Raw genomic sequence first — 21,842 nt, forward strand, 5'->3', positions numbered from 1 at the left:
GGCGAGAGGACAAGGACATGGGAGCTGGGTGGACGGGCCACGAGGGAGCATGCTGGGCCAAGCTGGGGTGGTCAGCGCCAGGCTCAGCCACTCGGGACTGAGGGTGGTCAGAGAGGAGGGTCCACAGCTCAGCTGCCCAGGGTCACAACAGAAGCAAACTGCGTGAAGACAGCAGCTCCCAGACAACCACGGCCCAGGGGGCGTAACTGCACGTATGTGAGGACCACAGAGCCCGGCCGCCCGCCCGTGGCCCTACCCTGTGCCACACGACACCCACGCAGCTCCGCACCCCTGAGCACCCGACACCCCGAACAAGGCCCCACATGGTGAAGGCCCCACACGAGGGACACACGGGCCCCACTGCCCTCCCCTAGGGCCCAGGCGCGGCGCCCACAAGTCTGAGTCGGAGCCCTCAGCCCCGGGGCTGGCTCCCCTCCAGCCCCAACACCAGCCACCTGGGACGCCAGGTCCCCCGGGACAGGCGGTTCCACCGGGACGTGTTTCCCGTTTCCGCACCAGGGAACCCCTGCAGCTTCAGTCACCCGACCCACCCTGAGGGACCAGCAGGGCGGGGCACTTGCAGGGACGCTTCCTGGGAGGGCACCGGCCACCCCCACTCCGGGGCAGCAGCGACCGAGCCGGAGAGGGGCTGGCCCCTGCCCGGCGCCTCACCTCAGCCATGTGGATGGCACCGGCGGCCAGCGTCTTGTAGCCCAGGATGGTCCGGTTCTTATAGCGTTTCCTCCGCTGCAACATGATCTGCAGCTTGTTGCCCTCCCGCTTCAGGAAGTGGGGGTACTGCGGGGGAGGCACCACACGGCTGCCCACCGACCCCAGGCTCCGCGCACTCCAGGTCACGGGCCACCCAGTCCCCGGCGGACACTAAGCAACTGCTGGCGGACAGACGTGAGGCCTGCCGAGGGCGCCAGGGGCCGTTACCATCAACACGCTCTCCCCACAAGGCAGGTGGCCTGGACGGTCCAGGCCCCGTGTGTGCGGTGGGGGGGGGTTCACAGCCCCAGAGCTCGTGTGCAGGAGGAAATTTTTCACAAGTGTCCTCCGAGCTCACAGATGAAAACCAACCTCAAAAGTTAGGGGACAGGCCCTACGCAGGGGGCGCAAGGGCTGGGGCACTGGCCTGTGCACCAAGAGGCTGTGGGTTCCATCCCCGTCAGGGCACGTTCGGGAGGCAACCGGTCGACGCTTCACTCTCACGCTGATGTCTCTCTCTCTCCCCCTTCCTTCCTCTCTCTCTGAAAATCAATTTTAAAAAAGCACGTCTTGGGTAAGGATTATAGGAACAAACCCGGGGCGATGGGACTGTCCCGCACCTGGGCTGGGGGGTGGTTACACACCTGTACACGTTTCTTGACACTCATGGAGTCATGTATTCAGAAAGCGTGAACTGTACATTTTGTAAATTATACTCCCCCCCCCAATAAAAAACGCAGAACCCAGATGCGCTGTGGCGGGCATGAGAGCTGGCGGGAGGGCCCGCAGGGCAGAGCCGAGCCAGGGCGGGAGGCGGGTCTGGGGGATGCGGGCGCGGGAGCTGGCGGGGCTCTCGGATTTCAGAGACCTCAGTTCTGTCTCTCGTGTGCACGGAGGGGGCAGCCGAGGTGGGTGTGAAGTGGACGGACACTGAGGGATTTTTAACGTTTCAAGCACAGGGGACAGCAGGAACCCCGTCCACGGGGCCTGAGCAACACAGGCCTTGGAGCAGGCAGGACAGCGCCCTGGGCCGGTGTGGGGCTGGCTGGGCTCTGGACATGTCCAGGGCATCTGTCTCACTCTGGGGTGCCCGGTGTGAACTGAGCCACGCTGGCGGTCAGCACACTTCACAGGGCTGAGCTCCCACGTGCTCCTCCCCAGCTTTTCCAAACAAGAGGAAAAAATGGCCTTAACGGGAAACTGAAGTTCTCAACCTCACTGCCTTCTATCAGGAGCAGGGCATTTCTGAGTAAACCGCCCGGGTGACAACAGGGGGCGGGGGGCGGGGACGAGGCCAGGCCAGGGCCCACCTGCAGCGAGAAGGTCAGAGCCAGGTCCGTCTCCACTTGTCCGCTGGGGGGCAGCACAATCTCGTGGGACCGCAGGACGCGCTTGGAGCCCTGGGGAGAAGGCGGCTCTCACTGGAAGGCGGTGTCTCCGAGCGACACCACCAGGCAGGTCGCGTCCCTTCCCTTCACAGGCTGGGGAGCCGGTGCAAGCTCCCACGGGCACGCGGGAAGATTTGTCTCCGACCCCCAAGTCCCCTGGAAATCTGCCTCAGGGCCGAGAAGCCCAGGAACGGGATCTACGGCCACTGCAGACACGCAGCTGCGGGCGGGCGACCAGACCAGGGAGAAAGCTGGAGACCCGGGCACCGCCGAAAACAGTGTGGGGGCAGTGACCGCCCCACAGAAGTCACCAGTTAAAACGCTGGCAGCGTCCCAGCCCAGGGAGAGCAGCAGACGTGTAGACGTAGATGGGAAAACACGTGTGGTCAGTGAGCCCCAGGCCAGTGGAACGAATTCCTTGTCCCGGAGGCTGAGTCTAAGGACTGGCAGAGTCTAGGGCCTGACCATGGAGATGGACAGCTGGAGACAGGGGGTCAAGAAACAGGGCCCAAGTGTTGGGGGTCGGTGGTGTCAGAGGTCAACAGTGCCAGATTCAGAGGCCAAGATGGGTGGACTCCATCTGGCTCTGCGACCGAATGAGACCCTGACCCCTCCCCACCCCAAAGCCCAAAGCTCAGCATGACACCTGCAGGTGGGCAGGGCCGTTCCCTGGGGTGGCGGCCTGCGCCCCACACGCAGCTGGCTTTGATGCTGAGAACTTACAGCACCGTCTTTGGTAAGGAAAAGAATTTTTCAGAATTTTATTTAAAAGTAACATTTTAAGTGGTTGCAAATGACAGGAACAAGGCAGGCCTCCCGCCGCCCTGCTCAGATCCGCACTCGGCCTGGAGGGGAGCCTGGTGGACAGCCCAGGTCCTCCAGCGGCTCCCAGGTGCAGGCAGGAAGCTGGGGCCCTGCAGCAGCAGCCACCCTGGCCCCCAGCACCCACCAGGCTGCAGAAGGAGGTCCCAGGGCCTGGGACTGTGGGCAAGGCAGGACCTCCGCCTGCTGTTCAGCGGCCACCACACCCGAAGGAGCCTGTGGGCTGGCGCTGGGAGACGAGGACCCTGCTGTGGCCCACAGCTGGGGAGGTGGCCACAGGAGGTGCCTGCTGTGCAGCCAAGGCCACCTGGGAAGCAGACCTGGAACCCAGCGGCCCCTGAAGAGGCCAAGGCGAGCCACACGGCCAATGGGCCACCCAGTTAACGGGCCACACCGCTAACAGGCCTCCTGAAACCCTGTCGCTTGTTCAGACTGAACAGGACACTGTGGGCTGGGGAGCGTCACTGCACCCAAGTGAGAGGCGAGAGCAGCTGGGCCGGGCCAGGGTCAGGGCTGCAGGTGACAGGCACAGGGTGTGGGCGCCTGCACTCGGCTCTGGGAGGCCTGTGTGCCCCTCTTGGGGGACAGGACTGCACCCCAGGAGGGTCGCAACCCTGCCAGATCATCAGGACTGTCTCCAGGCCACCTGCCTGGCAGAGGCGCCCGTTCCCTGGACACACTCGGCTCCGGCCGTCTGTGTAGCCGGCCTCCTCGACTTCTGGGCAGCGGGGAGACCCTCACCTGCATCTTCACGGCAATCACCACAGAGATGAGCTCCTTCTCCAGCTCCTTGAAGACTACCAGCTTCTTCAAGGTCAGGCTGCACAACCTGCAAGGACACAGATGCCCTCAGCAGCAGCCTGGAGCCCCAGGAAGGTCCCAGCCACGGCTGGGCCACCACCGTCTGCCCTGGGCCTCCAGCACCACAGTCACCGCGGCAGGCCGGCCATCACATCTCCTGGGAGACCTTGCCCCCACCCAGACAGGCTGGGAGCCACCCTCGGGGTCCCCGCAGGTGTTGAGCACCCCTCAGCACCCCCAGGCAGTCGGCCGGGTGCTCCTCTCCAGAGGGTCCCGGAGGTGGGTGGGTGAGGGCCTGTGGACAGCAGAAGGTGGACCGACCAGCGAGGTCCCCAGGGACCAGGATGCCGGCGCCCCTGCTTTGAAGGCACCAGCCTTCCCGCCCACCTACCAGCCCTGCCCGCAGCACTGGCTAGAAGCCTTCCTGAACCCTCTGCCCACCAATTTCACCTCCACCCGTCTGTTCTGAGCCCCACAAGGTCAGGACAATGGGTGACAGCCCTGAGGGACAGCCCGCGGGACACGGCATTGCCTTCACCTGCCTCGCTGCAGGGTCTGCCCTGAAACCAGCGGGTGCCGTCCCGGGAGGCCGATCTCCCGGAAGCCACAGCACAGCCGGATCCCCAGCCGGCCCCACGAGGACAGGGACCGAGGAGCGAGGGCCCATGGTCCCGCACAGTCCCGCGCCCACCGCCAGGGGCCCGGGCTGCAGGCCTCTTGCACTCACGGAAGCCCTGGTTCATTCTCCCACACAGACCTTGGCCTGGCCAAGGCCCTACACCTGGGTCCCCGTTGGGAAGCCCAGACTCTCCGTGCGCCCCCGAGTTGTCACTCGGTCCCCAAGGTAAGCACCTGAACCCCAGGAGCAGGACAGATGCCCGACATGGTCAGGCCGAGGGCACAGCATCTGCTGGCGTCAGAGTGACCCCAAGCTCTCGTGTCGGCCGTGAGTGGAGCAGGGGGATGTGGAGGGCCGGGCGGAGAAAGACCGAGATGGAGGCGGGCTGAAGGAGTTGGCGTTCACCCGGGCGGGCCACAGAGCCACGTGAGCTCGTTCAGGGAACATGAAGCAAGTCCTCCGACCGAACTGGAGTTAACCAGAGCTCGACGCCAGCAAGGCAGCCGGGAAACTAACCCGCACAGCCCTCGGCGACCTACCTGCCGGCAGAGAGGCAGCCTCGACGGGGGTCGAACACGCTGCGTGGCCGGGGAAACGCTCCGTGGGCACCGCCAGGCAGAGCTGAGGGGAGGGCCGCGGGGCTGAGCCTCACACGGGAGGAGAAAGGTCTCAAGCAGACGATGCCAGACGCGAAGAGAGCAAGTCAGACCCAAAGTGAAGACAGAAAACCGAGAGGAAACCAAACCAAAAGCTTGTGCTTCGGGAAGATCCACAAAATGATAAACCTCCAGCCAGACAAAGAAAGAGAAAAAACTGACCGGTCCCGGGAACAGGAGGAGAGCTGCCTGCGCGGCTCGGACGCGCGCGAGCGAGCATGGAGCGCGAGACCCCACCGTGCCCGTCGCTCCGAGAACCGGGGCCAAAGGCACCGCCTCCCTGACGGCACAAGTGCCCAAACTCACTGCGACAAGGAGGCCACCTGAACAGTCCAACCCACGAAAGAAAGTGAATTACCAGTTAAAAACCTTCCCGAGTAACCCCGGGCCTCCTTCACCGGACACGCAGGAAGGACGCGCAGCGACTGCCTAGGTCTTCCAGGAACAGAAGACGAGGCGACTTCTCGACTCACTGGAGGGGGGAGCAGCTTCCCCGACACCAGCACCAGAAAAAACAGACAACCGAGGCACACGAGGTCCTTACGGGCACAGGCTGGGAAACCTTCGCCCAGGAGGAACGAATGGGGCACGGCCACGTTCAGAAGCAGCAACGCGGGACACAGGGTGGCCCATCGGGCGTCCAGGGACACAAGGCCGGCCCAGCACCCGAACACCCACCCACCATCACGTCGACAGGCCCACTCAGGAAACCCCTGAAATCTCCTCGGCTGGGCCAGGAAAGCTTCGGACAAAATTCAATATCCAGCTGTGATTAAAGAATCCTGGTGGCCCAGCCAGCGTGGTTCAGTGGTTGGGGTCGTCCCGGTCACGGGTTCGATTCCCAGTCGGGGCCCCATCCCCCGCAGGGTCGTGCAGGAGGCGGCGGGGCCATGGCTCTCCCCCGTCACTGATGCCTCTCTCTCCCTCTCCCGTCCTCTCCTGACGTCAGTGGGACCAGGAAAGGAAGGGGACTCACTGAGCCTGCCCGGGCAGGTCAGGGGCCCCGGCTGACACCGTGCTGTCCCTGGGACAGGGACCCTGCAGGCCGCCCAGGGCGACAGGCAGGAAGAGGCCGAGGGCTGGAGGGAAGAGCGGAGGCGCCCTGCTGGCAGGCGCCCTGAGCATCTATGGAGAATCTCCAGAGCCGGCGAGCTGAGCGTCACACAGGAAAAAGCCGAATTAGTCCAGCCCAGGAAGAGCAACGCATTTCCACAAACCAGCAACGAGCAACTGGGAGTCAGCTCTTGAAACTTCCATTTACGGTGGCTCCAAAACAGAAAAGAAATACCTGCACCTGACAGGAGCCAGTGCAGGGTCCGGGCTGAGCGCTCCCGAGCACCGCTGCGCGGGCCAAGCCGGCCGGGCACACGGGAGGCGAGCCCCGCGCCCCACCCGGCCTGGGATTCATCGCAACTCCGGTGACCGCAGCACGCCTCTGGCAACAAGCTGACTTTAAAATTTCTATGGCCCTGGCTGCTGTGGCTCAGAGGTTAGCACGCCGGCCTGTCCACCAAAGGGCCTCGGGTTCGATTCCTGCCCATCAAGGGCATGCACCTGGGTTGCAGGTTCGATCCCCGAGTGCAGGAGGCAACCAATCGATGTGTGTCTCTCACGTCGATGTTTCTCCCTCCGCCCCTTCCGCTCTCCATAATCAATGGGAAAAGTATCCTCAGGTGAGAATTAAAAAGAAAGAAAAAGAAAAACTTCTACGAAAAGGCAAAGGAGCCAGAACAGAGAAAACTCTGAGACAAGGAGAGCGAGGTGAGCTGGGGCCTCCCCGGAGACGTGCCGGGAAGCCAGGGACCGCGACGGGACGCTGACAAGGGCACGGCGCCCAGGCTACCAGAACGGAAGCGCGATGCCGTCGACTTCATCGGAACTTAAAGCCTCCCTCTGCGGCGAACACCGTTAAGGGGGGAAAGACGAGCGAGCGAGAGGGGAGGGGACGTTTGCAAGTCACGTATCTGACGACGGGCTTTACCCAGAATATATAAAGAACGGTCGAAACTCAACAACTTTAAATCAACAGCCCAACAGAGGACAGACGGACGGGGCCAGAGGGGAGGGCCTGGGGCGGGGAGGAAAGGCGAAGGTCGAGCAGCAGTGGGTGGTCACGAGCGCGGGGACGCGAGGCACAGGACGGAGCAGGAAGGAACACACGCAGCGACGCAGGGCGCCAGGCGCGGCCGGCAACACCGGGACGCTCTGTAAGGACGGTGTCTAACCACGCGCAGGACCCCTGGAGCTAATACAAAGTAACCCTGAGTGTCAACTGTAACTGAAGAAAGACTTTAAGTTAAAAAAAGAGACGGACAGACGTGAACAGACACTTCACCCAAAAAGACACATTGTTACTCATCAGGGAATCAGGTCAGCGCCAGAGGCCACCACGCCTCCTACAGGCTGACACCAAACACAGACCCCCAGGCCGCGTGGGGGGCCGCCCGAGTGCCAGGCGGCACCGCATCTTGGCCCGTGCAGGTGCCATCAGGCTGGGCAGAGCTGAAGGCAGAGGCCCGGGGCAGGGCTGGTGGGTGACGCCCAGGGGCTGTGGGGATGCTGGTCTCAGGTGGAACCACCCAGGGCACTCAGATCAGCTGCAGACAAACTCAGGGCGGGTTGAATTTTACCACGTATGACTTTTAAAAGGTAATTTTTCAGAAGTTAGAGAAGCCACAGACCTAAGGGGCACCTCAACCGACAGCCCACACGGCCACGGGTGACGTCCTGGGGTCCGTCCTTCCTACGGCTCAGTGGCGCCACGGTGCAGACGGGCCACGCCAGGTTGTTCCTCCTCGTGGACACTGGGTGGCGGCCTCGTCTCAGCTGCTGAGACGGGCGCTGCTGCGGCCACGGGTGCGGATGTCTCCTGGAGGCCCTGCTTTCCCTTCTCCCGGGACACACAGCAGAGGGGGCTGCTGGGCCGCACGGCCGCACTGCGCCTCGTTTTGAGGACGCCCCACTGTTTCCACTGGGCTAAACCATGTCACACTCACCAGGGTTCGGTCTTAACTTTTTCTTTAATCCTCACCTGAGAGTATTTTCCCATTGCTTTTCAGAGAGAGTGGAAGGGAGAGACATCCATGTGAGAGAGAAACACCGGTTGGTTGCCTTCTGCTTGTGCGCCAACCGGGGCCGGGGATGGAGCCTGCAACTGAGGTCCATGCCCTTGGCTGGAATTGAACTCGGGACCCTTCAATCTGTGGGCTGACAGTCCAACCACTGGGCCAAACCGGCCAGGGCACTTTTAACTGTTGATTAAAAACTTACTAAGAGGAGTTTTCCCCAAACAGGGCTCCACAACTCAGAGGGCAAGCAGGTCTGTCTCCCCCGACCGCGCCCCAGGCGCCCCAGGCCCGAGTGTGCACGGGGACAAGTGGGCCTTCGCTCGCTCGCTCCTTCGCTGGGCAGAGAGCGACTCTAACTCCTCCAAGGACTGAAACGTGGACGTCAGTGAGCGAAGCCAGAGACCGCGCAGGGACGCAGAAACGTGGCCGCAGGGCCAACAGCAGACACAGGGCCGACATCCCGAGAACAAAGGCCCTTAGAGAAGCGCAAGAGGACAATCGACCCACAGAACCGAGGGGCAGCCACAGAGGCACTGCCCCCACCTGCATGGCCTCGGGCCGCCCACAGCGGACGGACGGCCAGGCCTGCTGTCTTGCCATCCTGGGGCCCTTCCTGTGTTGGCAGCACAGGGTGCAGGCCGGACACGCGTGACTCCCGCTCACCTGCCTGGCTGGTGCCCTGGGATCTAGAACGGCCCTGCCCCATGGTCGTGGCTTGTCTTCATTGGGGCAAACACATGACATAAAGCTGACGACCGGAACCCCCGTAACAAGGGCAGGGCAGGGGCATTTAGCCCGCTCATGAGGTGAGCAGCCATCGCCTCCAACTGCAGAACATTTTATTCACCCGCTTGGCCACCGCCCCCTCTCCCACCCCGGCAGGCGCCCAGCCTGCCCGCTGCTGTCCTTGGCCTGAGGGACCGCTCAGCACGTGCCTCCCTCCCCAGCAGCACGGGTTCCAGCCTCGCCCGCCTCGCCCCTGTGGTGGGTGTCGGGGCGTCTTCCGTTTGAGGCCGAGCCCCTCTCCACTCTGGGCAGAGCCGAGCCACCTGCTGGAGCACTTCCCCACTACGCCGCCCCGGAGTGGGCAGCCCTGGGCAGCCGTGACCGAGGCTGCTGTGAACACTCCTGCACAGGTTCTGCCCGGGCCCGTCCCCATGCTTTCGAAAGAGCAATTTGCGGGGCCACCTGCTGACTGCGTAACAGGCTGAGGGGCTGCAGGCTGCTTCCCCCCCTCCCAGCAGCCACCACTTCAATGTCACTGGCAATGCTCAGCAGGAGGCCTGGCACGCCCAGCATGTGGGCGAAGAGGGGCACTGGCCGGGCCTGCCCCCCCCATGCAGTGCTGGGCCCCGGCTGGCCCCGTGAGGAGAGCACTGACTTCTGCTGCTTTCCACCAAGGACAAGGGACACGGGACACGGGGCCTCTGGTCCCAAACATGCTGTGTGTCCTGTGGGAGGGAGAACTGAGGGGCCTTTTGTCCCCAGGGCTGACCCGTTTGTGCCATCGCGAGTCTGTCCTAGTGGGAGTTGGGGCTCTGAGGTGGCAGCTGGCCAGGTGGCCCTACACCCTGTCCGCCTCCTGGAGGCCGCGGCCCAGGAAGAGGCCTAGGGCAGGGCAGAGGGGCACCCCCACAGCCACTGCCCAGGCTCCAGGCGTGCATCCTTCAGCAGCCATCTGCCCGGCCTGGGCCTGCAGTGGCGCTGCAGAGGTGAGGGCTCTAGTCCTGCCCACATCCTGAGCGCTGGTCACCTTTCTCCGGGGCCTGGGGCAGCTGCCAACTCTCACTGGCTCAGCTCAGCTTTCTCTGGTGTCTGAGCCTTATCTGGACACGGCTGCTTCCTGCTAATCAGGAGAGAAGGTCAGAGGTGCCTTCTCAGTGTCCCCGCTGGCCAGCGTGTGGGCCGGTGGCTCCTGCAGGAGGTGAGGGGCAGACAAGGGCTCATCTGGGAAGCCTGGGACCCCCTGGAAGGGGCAGGGAGAGGAGGTGGGGAGCTCTGAGCCGACCTCCCAGGCCCAGCAGAGGCCAGCCCCCCTCAGGGGACAAGGCACAGGAGGAGGGGTGGAGGAGCCAGTCCTGGCGGGGAAGGGGCCAGGAGAATGGAGGGGCCAGGTGCCCACCAGAGGCCAGGTCAGCCCGGCACTCACGTGTGTCTGTGAGGGACGGGCTCCCAGGGACTGTGTGGACGATGCTGGAAAACGCCACCACCTCAGCTATGGTCAGCGAGTGACGAGGCTGCTATACAGGGGCCATCGCCCACTCTGGTCCCAGCCATCAGGACACCCCCACTGCAGGCCTGCACCCTCTACCTGGGTGACTCAGAGCCCCTGGGTGACTCACCTGCCTCCAGCCCACAGCCCCAGGCTGCAGGCGCACCTCTCCATTGCTGCAGGGAACCCCATGACCTCCCTGACAGGCCAGGGCCCCTGCCCAGGGCCTTCCTGTGAGCGAGAATCCCCCACCCCCTATAAAGGGCATTAATTTAGCAGAGACGCACAGTCCCAGCTGGGAAGCTGGGTGCAGGACAGCAGCCGCTGCAGGAAGCCCAGACGCAGGCTGGGGAGCCCTGAAAGCACCTGGGTCAGGCCATGTGACCCTCCTGAACGGCCTGTGGCCTAGACCTGCCACTGCAGACTTTGGGGACTGAGTGATGGACCTGGAGGCCCGGCTCCAGGTGACGCAGCCAGAAGAGCAAGAGCCTGGCCGAAGCTGCCCTGGGGTCAGCCTGGACAGGGTGTGGGCGATGCCTTCCTCGGGCTTCTTGCCAGTCTACCATCTCCTGTCCCTCCCCCGACTTCCCATCGGGCAGGGGAGGGTTGGGAGGGGTGCGGGCATGCTCGGGGATGGGCCTGGAAGCAGGAACCCCATTTTCCGGCTCCACAAACATTCAGCTATCCTGAGGGCTGAGAGCCGGCCCACCTCACCCCCAGTCCAGCCTGTCCCAGGCACATTCCCAGGCCACACTGGCAGTAACCAGACTTCCCTCTGGGAACACTCAGTTCCCAGCCCTGGCAACACAGTAGTGGGAGTCCATGAGGACCAGGAGGCAGGGCCCACGGCTGCCCCCAGAGAGCCAGTGCACATGTGGCAAGCAGGGCCACCCTAGGGCACCTAGGAAGGGGCAGGCTCTCAGGCACCCTCTCCTGGGCTGGGTCATGGTGGACAGAACTAGCCCCTTTGGGCATGGGGCATGGCCATGGGGAAGACGCTAGGTGACCCTGTATCAGGGAGGTGAGAAGGAAGGCTTGATCGCCCCAGGGACAGTAGGCGGTAGGGCTGGCGGGGAATGGGGGGGTGCCACGTGTCTCTCTGACATCTACGTGTGTCTACAAGGGCCTCAGCCCAGCTCACAAGGCTGCAGGCCTGCTGTACGCGGGGCTCTGGGGGTCACAGGCTCTATGCAAGTGAGAAACCACAATGCTGCCCACAAGTGCCGTGCCACCTCCAAGCAGCTGGCCCACCATTCTCACCCACACCAGCCCTCAGCTCTGCCGCCCCCCCCCCCCCCCACTCTGCACCTGAGATGCTGGACACAGCCTGCCCAGGTCCAGGGACATTAGGCCCCTGCCCTCCTGGGTCCCCTCCCCTCCACTCGAGGGGCCACCCTCACATCCCTGCCACCCCCACTCCACACTTGCTCTGCTGAAAAACAAGTGATGGGCAGACAGCAGGTTCTTGCTCCCACCTGTAGACACATGGTATTGCTCCTGGCCTGCACCCCAACAGCACCAGCCCTGCACAGCACGCAAACCCTGACCCCAGCCTCATCCAAACACCCTGCTCCCTACCTCTCCCAGACGGCCACCCCCCTCCGGGCCCCTCCTCTCCGATTCTCCCTCGGCCACAGCCCACCAGACTCCACACACCACTGATAACAGCCCTGGGTAGTCCCAACATTGGGGTGCAGTCACCACACGCCTCACCAGCAGCTGGTCCTTCCTCTAGAAGCCTGGATGGGGCTCCTGGCTGTCAGCCGTCTCACCCTTTGACCACATGTGCTGTGGAGCTCAGGGATGAGGGGCCTCTCTTGTCAGCCACTCCAGGGCCGTCGGGCCACCCCAGCCAGGCGGTCCTGTGTGCCTGGGCTTCACTGGTGAGGGACAGGGTCCCACCGAGGTGGGGTCAGAAGCCACTTCCCACCACCTGCATAGGCACAGGGGTCACCTGTCAGGACCCCTGGCTTTCCCACCCTGAAGCCAGGATCCTGGCCTGGTGCTGTCCAGGGGTACCGAGTGGCTGAGCAGCTGATCTGGGATCCTGCCTCAGCCCATCCTCTCTGGAGGGAACGTCTGTGTGGCTGGAGCCTCCTCTCCCCTTGCTGAGTGGCTGTGCAGACATGGGAGGGCACTTACTTCCCTCTGAACCCACCCAGGTCCCAGGGGTGCCAGTTTGACTACAGAGGTTCTCGCCCAATTGGGCTATGAACCCACCCTGGACCTGCAGGCTCACCTCCAAAGAGGGGTACACCAGGCCCCATCTGTCACCGGAGCTGCAGGTCTGGGAAGACCCCTGCAAGAGTGCGTTCCGCTGTGCCCCAAACAGAGGGGCTGTCTGGATCTCGCCCAGCCACTACAGGAGCCCTGGGAGTGGGTCCCGGCCCGAGGGAGCAGAGGCCCTGTCATATGCCTACCACCAGAGGCCCCCCAAGGATATTCAGGCCCCTGATGTGTGGCACTGCAGAGGCAGGGCCAGGCTGAGCACCCCAGACTTGCCTAGAGCTCCTTAGGGCCTGTGTTACCCCCTCGACCATGGACCAGTCCAGTCCTATGGACGGTGCTGGCTGGCGGGAGCAGCAGGCAGAGGAGAGCAAGCCGGGCCTGGTTCAGGGGCTTCTGCCCAGACAGGGAAGGCAACAGTCGCCAGGGAGCAAATCTTGAATGACAAAGTAAGTGCCAAGCCTGGCAGAGGACATGAGAGAGGCCAAGAGAGGGTCTGGACAGGCCATTTGGGCAAGGGGTCACCGCAGGACCCCCGCAAACCCTGGCCGCCTGCTGCCCCCACTCTGAGCGGCTGGAGGAGACTGCCCGGGGGTGGGACCCGGAGCCTGAGGCAGGAAGGAAACAGCCCTCGGAGCCTCATCCAGTGTGAAGGTGATGGCAGGTCCTGAGTGAAGTCACCTCCACAGCAGCTAAAGCGTCTGCGACACTCAACTCTGGGTCCCGGTGACACCCGAGGCCCTCTGGTCATTAACATGCAGAACAGGGAACCCCACCCAGGGTGCTCGGGAAGCTCAGCAGAACTGAGAGTGCGGGAGGAAGTCCAGCCGGACCCTCCAAGGGCCTGGGCAACCACACTCTCATTCCTAAGGCAAGCGGCTGTGGGACCTCCCACCTACGGTGCTGCGCCTGCCCTCACTCAGGGGTCTGCACTGTGCCTGCCCCCCCCGCGGGGCCCGCGTCTCCGCCGAGAGGCGGCCCTGGCACAGGACAGGCAGACGACCCGGCTTTTGGGTGACCATGAGCCTAGCGCAGAGTCCGAGAGGCGGTGGAGGGTGGTGGCAGCTGTCCCGCCCCCGTGGGCCCCTGCGGTGGTGGCAGAGGGATGGAATGTCAGCCAGTCCAGGGCCAAAGTGCTGAGTGTGCCCCGAGCTGGGGGAGGGGAGGGCTGTCTGTGAGCAGCCAGCCTCTGCCTTTTCCAGGGAGCCTTCTCCAGGAAAGAGGGAAACCAGGTGTGGACGTCTCTCCCTTGGGCCCAGGACAGGTACTCGGTCCCCCAGACTCGCTCCTCGTCTGTGCCAGATGTCCGAGGACGACCTTTGCAGTCACCCGGAGCGCCCCGGCACGTCCCATTCAGCCTCCCTGTCAAGAGCAGGGAAGTAGGAGGGGGGCAGACACAAAAGACGGCCCCCAGCCCAGACCACAACCCAGACCCCAGAGGACAGGCCGCCTCGTGTCCCTTGCGGGGACCTGCAGCAAGGCACCTCCCTCCACTGGGTCACGGCTGCCACCCCACAGGGCTCAGGTGAACGTACCAAGTGCCCATCACCTGGGAGTGGCAGGTTCAGAAAGACAGCCCACTCCTGGCGTCTCCCACCACCCACTGTGCCCTCGTTTACCAGGCCCCACCCAGGGGATCCACCCTGCAGGCAACTCACGACGGCAGCTTTGGATTCCAGGTGATGACCGCCAGGCCAGGAGGCACTGTTTTTACACCGTGGGCACTGCCCCCTCGAGTGAACGAGGGCTGGTGTTCACTGGAGATGCTCAGAAACACAAAGTATAACTTCCAGACACTCGACTGTCAAGACGGGGCGTTCTCACTGTGCGCTATGCCCTTTCCAAGTCGCCTGGACCAAGGACACATCCATGGTGCCACCTCTGGGGCAGGAGGAACCTGGCTCTGAATTCGAGCAAGTGCTACTTCCAGGGCTGCTCTGCGGAGTCACTGTTCAGCGATGTGCCGGAGCCCACCAGGCACACACACTCCACTCCTGCACCGGCGTTCAGGAAACGAGGACAGTGAACTGGCCCCCAAAGATGAGGTGCTGTAGCAGCACGAGTCCCACAGAGACCGATGCCCACTTCACGCACCAGGGAGGTGCAGACTGGCCCAGGAGTGCGCACAGCAATGGATGAGAGGGTGGCAATACGGCCAGGCCCCCAGTCACACCCAGCCCACAGGCGGTGCGCCCCAGTCAATGTCCTCAGTCTCTCCCTTGGGGCAGCGCCCATCCCCTAAAGGCTACCAACCCCACACCCAGCTTGAACCCCGCACTCCCCACCCATCCACTTGCCCCTGCATGCAGCCAGCCCTACCTCAGCTCCAACACCCTTTTCCCAAACACACACCCTCAAAATAGATCAGCAACTTCCCCAAACTCAAGCAAACCCACATCCTGAGCCGGGCATCTTTGTTCAACTACAGGGTCCGCTGCAGGGGCTCTGGGCAGATGGAGGGGTACTGGACTCCGCCCCTCAACCAAGCCCCTGCCTGCAGCTGGGCCTTGCATGCTGGCTGGGGCAATGGGATGCGGACAGTTGGGGAGAAAGGGCTGAGAACTGCCCACTGCTCCAGGGACATGCAGAGCCTGCCCAGTGGGAAGGCTCCGCACGTCCGGTTGGTGTTCTGGAGGTGGGGAGACAGAGAACGGAGCAGACACACAACTGAAGAAAATGGCCGAGAACTTCCCAGAACTAATGAAAACGACCCGTCCACAATCCAGAGCCCATGACATGGACACAGGCAGTAACAAGGGGGGCCACACAGACCCGACAGAAAGGGCTTCCCAGAGCCGCAAAGGTCAAAGGATAGGCTTTCGAACAAGTCACACCTGTCTGATGCTTATTCTCAACAGCAAAAACAGAGCAAAGTCAAGGAGAAGCATCCTCCAGGTGCAGACAGGGAACCTGCACTTGGAACTCCACAACCAGCACAGCACGTGCTCGTGCAGAGGGACCTGCACCTGGAACTCCACAACCAACAGAACACCTGCTTATGCAGAGGGACCTGCACCTGGAACTCCACAACCAACAGAACACCTGCTTATGCAGAGGGACCTGCACCTGGAACTCCACAACCAGCACAGCACGTGCTCATGCAGAGGGACCTGCACCTGGACCTGCACCTGGAACTCCACAACCAACAGAACACCTGCTTATGCAGAGGGACCTGCACCTGGAACTCCACAACCAGCACAGCACCTGCTCGTGCAGAGGGACCTGCACCTGGACCTGCACCTGGAACTCCACACCAGGACACACTCCCAGGAGCGAGGCTGATCGTTTTCTGCTGAAAGAGCAGGTTCTCACTGAAGGAAACCCTGAAGATGCATTTTTATGCAGAAGGTAGAGGGATGACCCCAGTTTGGAGGTGACAACAAACACATTGAACAGAAGCCTATAAACACGAAGGGGCTGGTCAGAATGGCAAGCACCATGGTCCCTGTGTCATCCAGGAAGACAGTAAAGACACAATTCACTTTACAGCTTAACAGCCAGGGTGCAAATTACCATTTACAGAGTAGCCACTGAAGACAGAGACAGTGACGCCTGTAGCTAATGGGGGAAATGGAGTAAGAAAATCAATGCAAAATCAGGAGAGACAAAGAAAAACACAGAGAATTGCGATGCAGACGTGGAGCCTTCTGTCACCAATTAGGTAAATGACAGAGGACTGAAAGTTCTGGGTAAAGAAATAAAGATTGCCAGACTGAGTGAAAACAGAATCTCAATTCACGTCAAGTAACCAGACACACCTAGACGTGTAAGGACACAGGGAAGCTGACAGGTGGAAGGGCGTGAGTCCTGCGCTGTCCAGGGGCCACGCACAGAGCTGCCGCCGCCCAGTCCGCGTCCAGACAGAAGGCGTCACGGATCGGGAGTCACAGCCGCTCAGGCTCACACCGGGAAGGCAGTGTAGTTCTAAACGTCCGTGCACCTGGTAACTTGGTCTCAGTGATGGAGCCGCCAGGAAAGTGGACAAACCTGCCGTCAGTGAGAAGACGTGAACACAAAGGACGCAGACAGAGGGGCACAGTAAACCTCAGGGGCCTTGACCGAGTGCAGACACCAAAGACCCGTCCTCGTCGGCATGAACAGAACAGAGCAGAGCGTACCCGGGAACCGACCGCCAGCTCAGCCACGGAGATGGTCCAACACGTCTGAAGGACCTGGGGTCACACTGACCATCATCTCCGACCACAACATAACTAAGTCAGAAATCAATAATGGAAAATGGAGAAGCCACAGATTCGACACTGGAAAAATATCTAGGAAAAAATCCATCGTATGTTTGGATACACCTTGCTGGTCGGTCACGAGTATGCACGTGTTTTCCGTGTCCAAACGTGGCTGACCAGTCACGGGATAACTCGTGTCTGCACTTACATTAATTTAAGTAATTGTAAGCACCTTGCTGACAGAAAAGTAGCTGGCCACACGGGTGAGTTCTGGCTCGAAATAGCCGGTCAGCAAGGTGTTAAGAAACTTTGAATATCTCATCACGTTAAAGGAAGAATTGTGGGGAAAATGTTACAATACTTTAAACGGAGCGATTCTACACATAAAAGCATGTGAGGCGCAGCTAACACGTCACTTTCAGCTAGACGTGCATTTGCACAAGGAAAGGGGGAAAGACAACGAGCTGTGTGTGTATCCCAAGAAATTAGAGCAGGAACAGCAACGTCAACCTAAGGAGCATAAAAAACCGAAGGGAGTAAAGGACTAATTTCATTTCAAAAGCTGACGAGCCCGTGGGGAGACCGATCGATCGGGGTGTCTACCTGCAGGAAGAGTCAACGTGGGGATTAAAGAGGACAGCCCGGCCCCGCAGACACTTAGGAAATAAAACAACAGGATGGGTGGCTGAGTTGGTTGGAGCATCGGCCATACGTAAAAAGGCTGTGGGTTCGATCCCTGACCCGGGAGGCAGCCGACGGGTGTTTCCCTCCCACATCCATGTTTCTCTCTCGTTCCCTTCCCCTCTCTCTCGATTCGATGAACATATCCCCAGGTGAGGATTCAAAAACAGCTTTATGCCAATAAACTTGAAAATCTAGACAAAGTGGTAAAATTCCCAGAAAAATGTATTTCCAAAAGTAACCCGCAGGGACCGAGAACACGCTCTACAACCAAAGCAACCGAATCCGGGGGCAAACCTCCCACAAAGCAGCTCCCGGCTCAGGCTATGTTACAGGTGACTTCTCCCAAACACTCACGGGACACACAATTACGATTTTACACAAATGACACTGTGGCTCAGTGAGAGACGACACCGTCCTCAACTTATTCCACAAGGTGTCCCGGGACCAGAACCGGACACGGGCAGATGACAGGGACCACAAACCCCAGACGCAGACACAGACGCCTGAACGGACATCTACACCCTAAGGCCCCCCAATGAATGCACGAGATGCAGTTACGCTTCCAAGAACAGAAGGCCAGTTTAATACCAGAAAACCCATGTATGTATTTACCAGATCAGCAACTGAAGGAGCATCCCACAAGGTCCTTAATTTGGTAAGTGCCTGATTGCATTCAGTGTCCACTCACAGTAAGCACAGAACAAAACCCTAAGGAGCAACCATCACACAGCCATCAGAAGAGCTAGAATTACAAAGATCATGAGCCCTGACCTGTTTGGCTCAGTGGTTACAGCATCGGTCTGCAGGCTGAAGGGTCCCGGGTTCGATTCTGGCCTAGGGCATGTACCCCGGTGCAGGCTCGATCCCTGGCCCCAGTCAGGGCACCTACAGGAGGCAACCAATCGATGTCTCTCTCACTCATCAATGTTTCTCTCTCTCCCTTCCACTGTCTCTGAAAAGCAAAGGAAAGAATATCCTCGGGTGAGAATTTAAAAAATAAAAAAACTAAAAAGACGCTAACAAGGAAGGTAACACAGCTGGAGGCAGCGGACAGTGATGCCACCACTTTGAAAAATGGGGCAGTTTCTTATGACGCTGACAGCCACCCACCTGCCCTGTGGCCAGTAATTACTGAAGAGAAGACACATTCCCACAGCCTGTGCCGAACGGTCACAGCAGCTCTGAACACAATAGCCCCGACCTGGAAACAACCCAGACGCCTACCACCAGCAGCAGGTTTAAACAGAGCGTGCCTGTTCCCCCAACGCGAGGGCCTGCAGCAGGGAAAAGGAAGAGTCCCTGGGCTGCAGTGCAGACAGGGCAAGGCCAGGCCCCGGAGCTCCTCCAGCCATGCACCTGAAGTCCCTGGACAGGCGGGACCTGCTGGGGTGCGGAGCCGAGATGCAGACCTCCTGGCCTGCTGGGGTGGCCGGTGGGCACACAGCTGCCAACATCCACGCCTCCAGCCAAAGACCCTTCTGTGTGTGTAAACGGAACCCCCATGACCTCCCTCAATGGGCGACATAAAGGAGGTTGGGGAAAACTGGGTGGGAACACCCAGGCCGGGGGCTCAGTGGGTTGAGCGTCGTCCCGTGCACCGAAAGGTCGAAGGTTCGACTCCTGATCAGGGCACATGCCCAGGTTGCGGGTTTCGATCCCAGTGGGGGTGCGTGGGGGAGGCAACTGATGGGTGTTTCTCTGTCAAATCGATGTTTCTCTTTCTCCCTCACTCTCTCTCTCAAAACATCAAAATATATTTTTAAAAAATGTACAGGGACAGTAGGATGCAAACACATGTCCGACCTCAGAAACTAACAACTAACTTGTGACCCTCAGCGGCGGTAAGTGCAAGGGACTATATAAGTGACCCAGACCCTGCTGGAACCCAGGGACAGGGGACAGGAGGGGGGGAGGGTGGACCCTGGTGCAGGAGGCTCGGGGCCAGCGGGGAGGAGCCCTGTGTCACCACAAGAAAACCCAGGAAACCGAACCGCCCTGCCCCCGAGAGGGAAGAGCAGGAAGGAGTTGAGGTCGACGAGGCTGAAGAGGCTCAGACATTGGGAGCATCACAGGCTGCGCAGCCAAGGCCACCTCATCGGAAGAGGGGCCCCAACACATCCAGGCAAAACAGGCTTGCCACCCCCCAAAGAAGTTGCTGAGACCAAGTTGGGGAAAGGAGACAAACCTGGCAAAAGAAAGGAAAAAATTTCACCGACAAGGACAGGCAAGCAGCCTGAGTGGCCTACATTAGCAATCAGAGAGATTCAAACGAAAACCACAGCACATCACACCTTCCAGATGGGCAAAAATTAAAAGCCAGGCTGTGCCGGCAAGAATGCCCGAGGGGGCCGGAGCTGGCACGGCGCCCTGGGGAGCTGCGCAGTAGTAACGCTGGGCACCCCCCCCAAACCCCACTGCCTCACCACAGGTGCTCACCCCACTGAGGTGCTCACCACAGGCCTGCCCGCCCGCCCACAGGAGGTGGATGTGAGGGACAGGGACCGAAAGCCGAGGGCAACAAGATCGTCACTGGCCCAAATCTGGAAACAAGCCACAGGTCCCAACAGAAGCAGGCTGCCTTCTGATGGGGCACCAGGCAGCAGCCACAGACATCGGCACCCACACCACTCAGACACTTAGAGATCAGGCACAACCGAGAACAGAGAAAACATGACCCTTGCATACAAGTCCCCACAGGGCACAACTAAGACCAGCCTGGAGGGACCACCTCTGGCGGCAGCGAGGGGGACTCAGCGGAGCCCGTGTTCAGTGCAGTCAACTATCAACTCTGCTCCTGACCACTCCAACAGCAGCTCCCCGACACCCGGTGCTGAGCAGCCCCACATCCCCACAAGCACACCAAGTGGGCTTCCCATTGCGGCTCTATGGGGGCAGCCCCCATACAGCCCTGGCCTCTCCGGCACTTCCCCCCTCCCAGTTAAACCTTCACGGTCTTTTGTGGAGCCCAGGAAGGCGCTGGAGAGGCACAGCACAGGTAGGCTACGCTTTGCAGCATGCCCGGGGGCACGTGGCCAGGAGGGGGCAAGCACAGAGGAGGGGAGCGCTGATGGAACATAGCCTCGCAAAAGGTCCATGGGGTTCTGATGACAATGCACAGAGACGGACAGAAGCCTGGTGGGGGAGGGGGGCAGAGGGTCCAAGATGACCCCTGGCTGTGGGACTGGGTGCCCGAGCAACTGCCAAGACAGGAAAAGGAGAGGTCAGGCTCGGGGAGAAACTCCTGAGCTTGGCTTTGAGGCCCACCCTACCCACTCAGCACGGCCACGACTCTGAGCTCCGGGCCCTGCACTCCGGGAATGCAAACCCTCTGCATCCCCAACACTTCACTCCAAGACACCTGTTGAAGGAGCGTGGTCGAGTGCGTGGCCGCCACGCTGCACACCAGCCACTTCCCGTGCCAGGGTGTCACTCCTGAGGTCCCGGCCAGTCGGTCTCCCCGGGGAGAGCTCCGTCCCGCAGCCCACCCCTGCAGCCCGCTGTCTATTCCAGAACCAGGCCCTGGGGCAAGAGCATCCCTCCCTCTCAGCCTGGAGCTTCATCAGCAGGAACGACAGAGTGGGGAAGAAACCAGCAGAGCCAGGCGCCCACGGGAAAAGTGGGGAAGTTGGGAGTCCGAGTGGAGAGGGTGGCCACAGTGCTGGCCTGCGGATAAGCCCGGTGCAGCTGTCACCACCGGGCGAAGGGGCTTCCCCAAGTTGGGGGGCAGTGTCTTCTGCGACGGCAAAATTAACAGCAGGGCTCAGAGTAGTGGTTCTAGGCAAGCAGATGTCTCTAAGTTACCAGGCGCCGCGCACGCGGGGAAAGGGCCCTGGCACCAACCAGCGCAGGGGGGAGCCCCAGCCCCCAGGACACGCGTGAAGAAGGCCCGGGGCTGCAGGAGTAGAGCGCGGTCCCAGGTCCGCGTGGCCTCTGGACATGTGCCCTGAGGGTCGCTCCCAGGCCGCTCGGACCTCAGGGCGCGGCGGGGCGCAAAGGGAAGCCCGCGGTGCCCAGCGGAGGGAGGAGGCACCCAGCTCAGCGCCCGCACATCGCCGGGCAGGTGCACGGGCGCCCGCGGCAGCCGCCCGGGGGAGCGCCGGGACGGCCCGGGCGCGGGGCTGGGGCACCCTCGGCGCCCAGGGGCTCTCGCAGGGGGCGCGCCTGCCCGAGGAGGGGCGCGGACGCCGGCCCCGCGCGCGAGGTCCCGGCGGAGCCCGGGCGGCCGGTCCCGGGCGCGGCTCCCCGACGGCGATCGCGGGTGGGCGCCCGGTGGGGTCCCGGCGCGAGGCCCGGGGGCCGGGCGGCAGGTGCGCGGGAACAAAGCGGCGGCGGGCGGGCGGTACCTGGGCACGCAGCTGGGGCTCGAGCCGTCCACCTCCCAGGTGGCGAACAGGTTCATGGGCACCGGCGTGTTGAGCGCGGCGGGCGCGCCGGCCAGGCCCAGGCGGCCCCGCTCGGCCATGGCGCCGGCCCC

At 61.7% G+C, this 21,842-nt stretch overlaps 1 protein-coding gene across 1 annotated transcript in view; it reads right to left on the reverse strand.

Annotated features, from left to right (window-relative positions):
• PACS2 (phosphofurin acidic cluster sorting protein 2) overlaps positions 1-21,842 on the reverse strand; it is a 36,650-nt gene extending 14,808 nt beyond the window's left edge. The window contains exons 1-4 of the mRNA XM_087817852.1: positions 21,712-21,842; positions 3,663-3,750; positions 2,022-2,111; positions 673-798 (exon numbers count right to left, since the gene is read on the reverse strand). Of these exons, the coding sequence (XP_087673978.1) occupies positions 673-798; positions 2,022-2,111; positions 3,663-3,750; positions 21,712-21,830 (423 nt within the window). The 5' untranslated portion in view covers positions 21,831-21,842. The remainder of the gene's footprint in view (positions 1-672; positions 799-2,021; positions 2,112-3,662; positions 3,751-21,711) is intronic.

The sequence above is a fragment of the Miniopterus natalensis genome, chromosome 1 (assembly GCF_054644295.1).
Source record: "Miniopterus natalensis isolate mMinNat1 chromosome 1, mMinNat1.hap1, whole genome shotgun sequence".
Taxonomy (NCBI): domain Eukaryota; kingdom Metazoa; phylum Chordata; class Mammalia; order Chiroptera; family Miniopteridae; genus Miniopterus; species Miniopterus natalensis.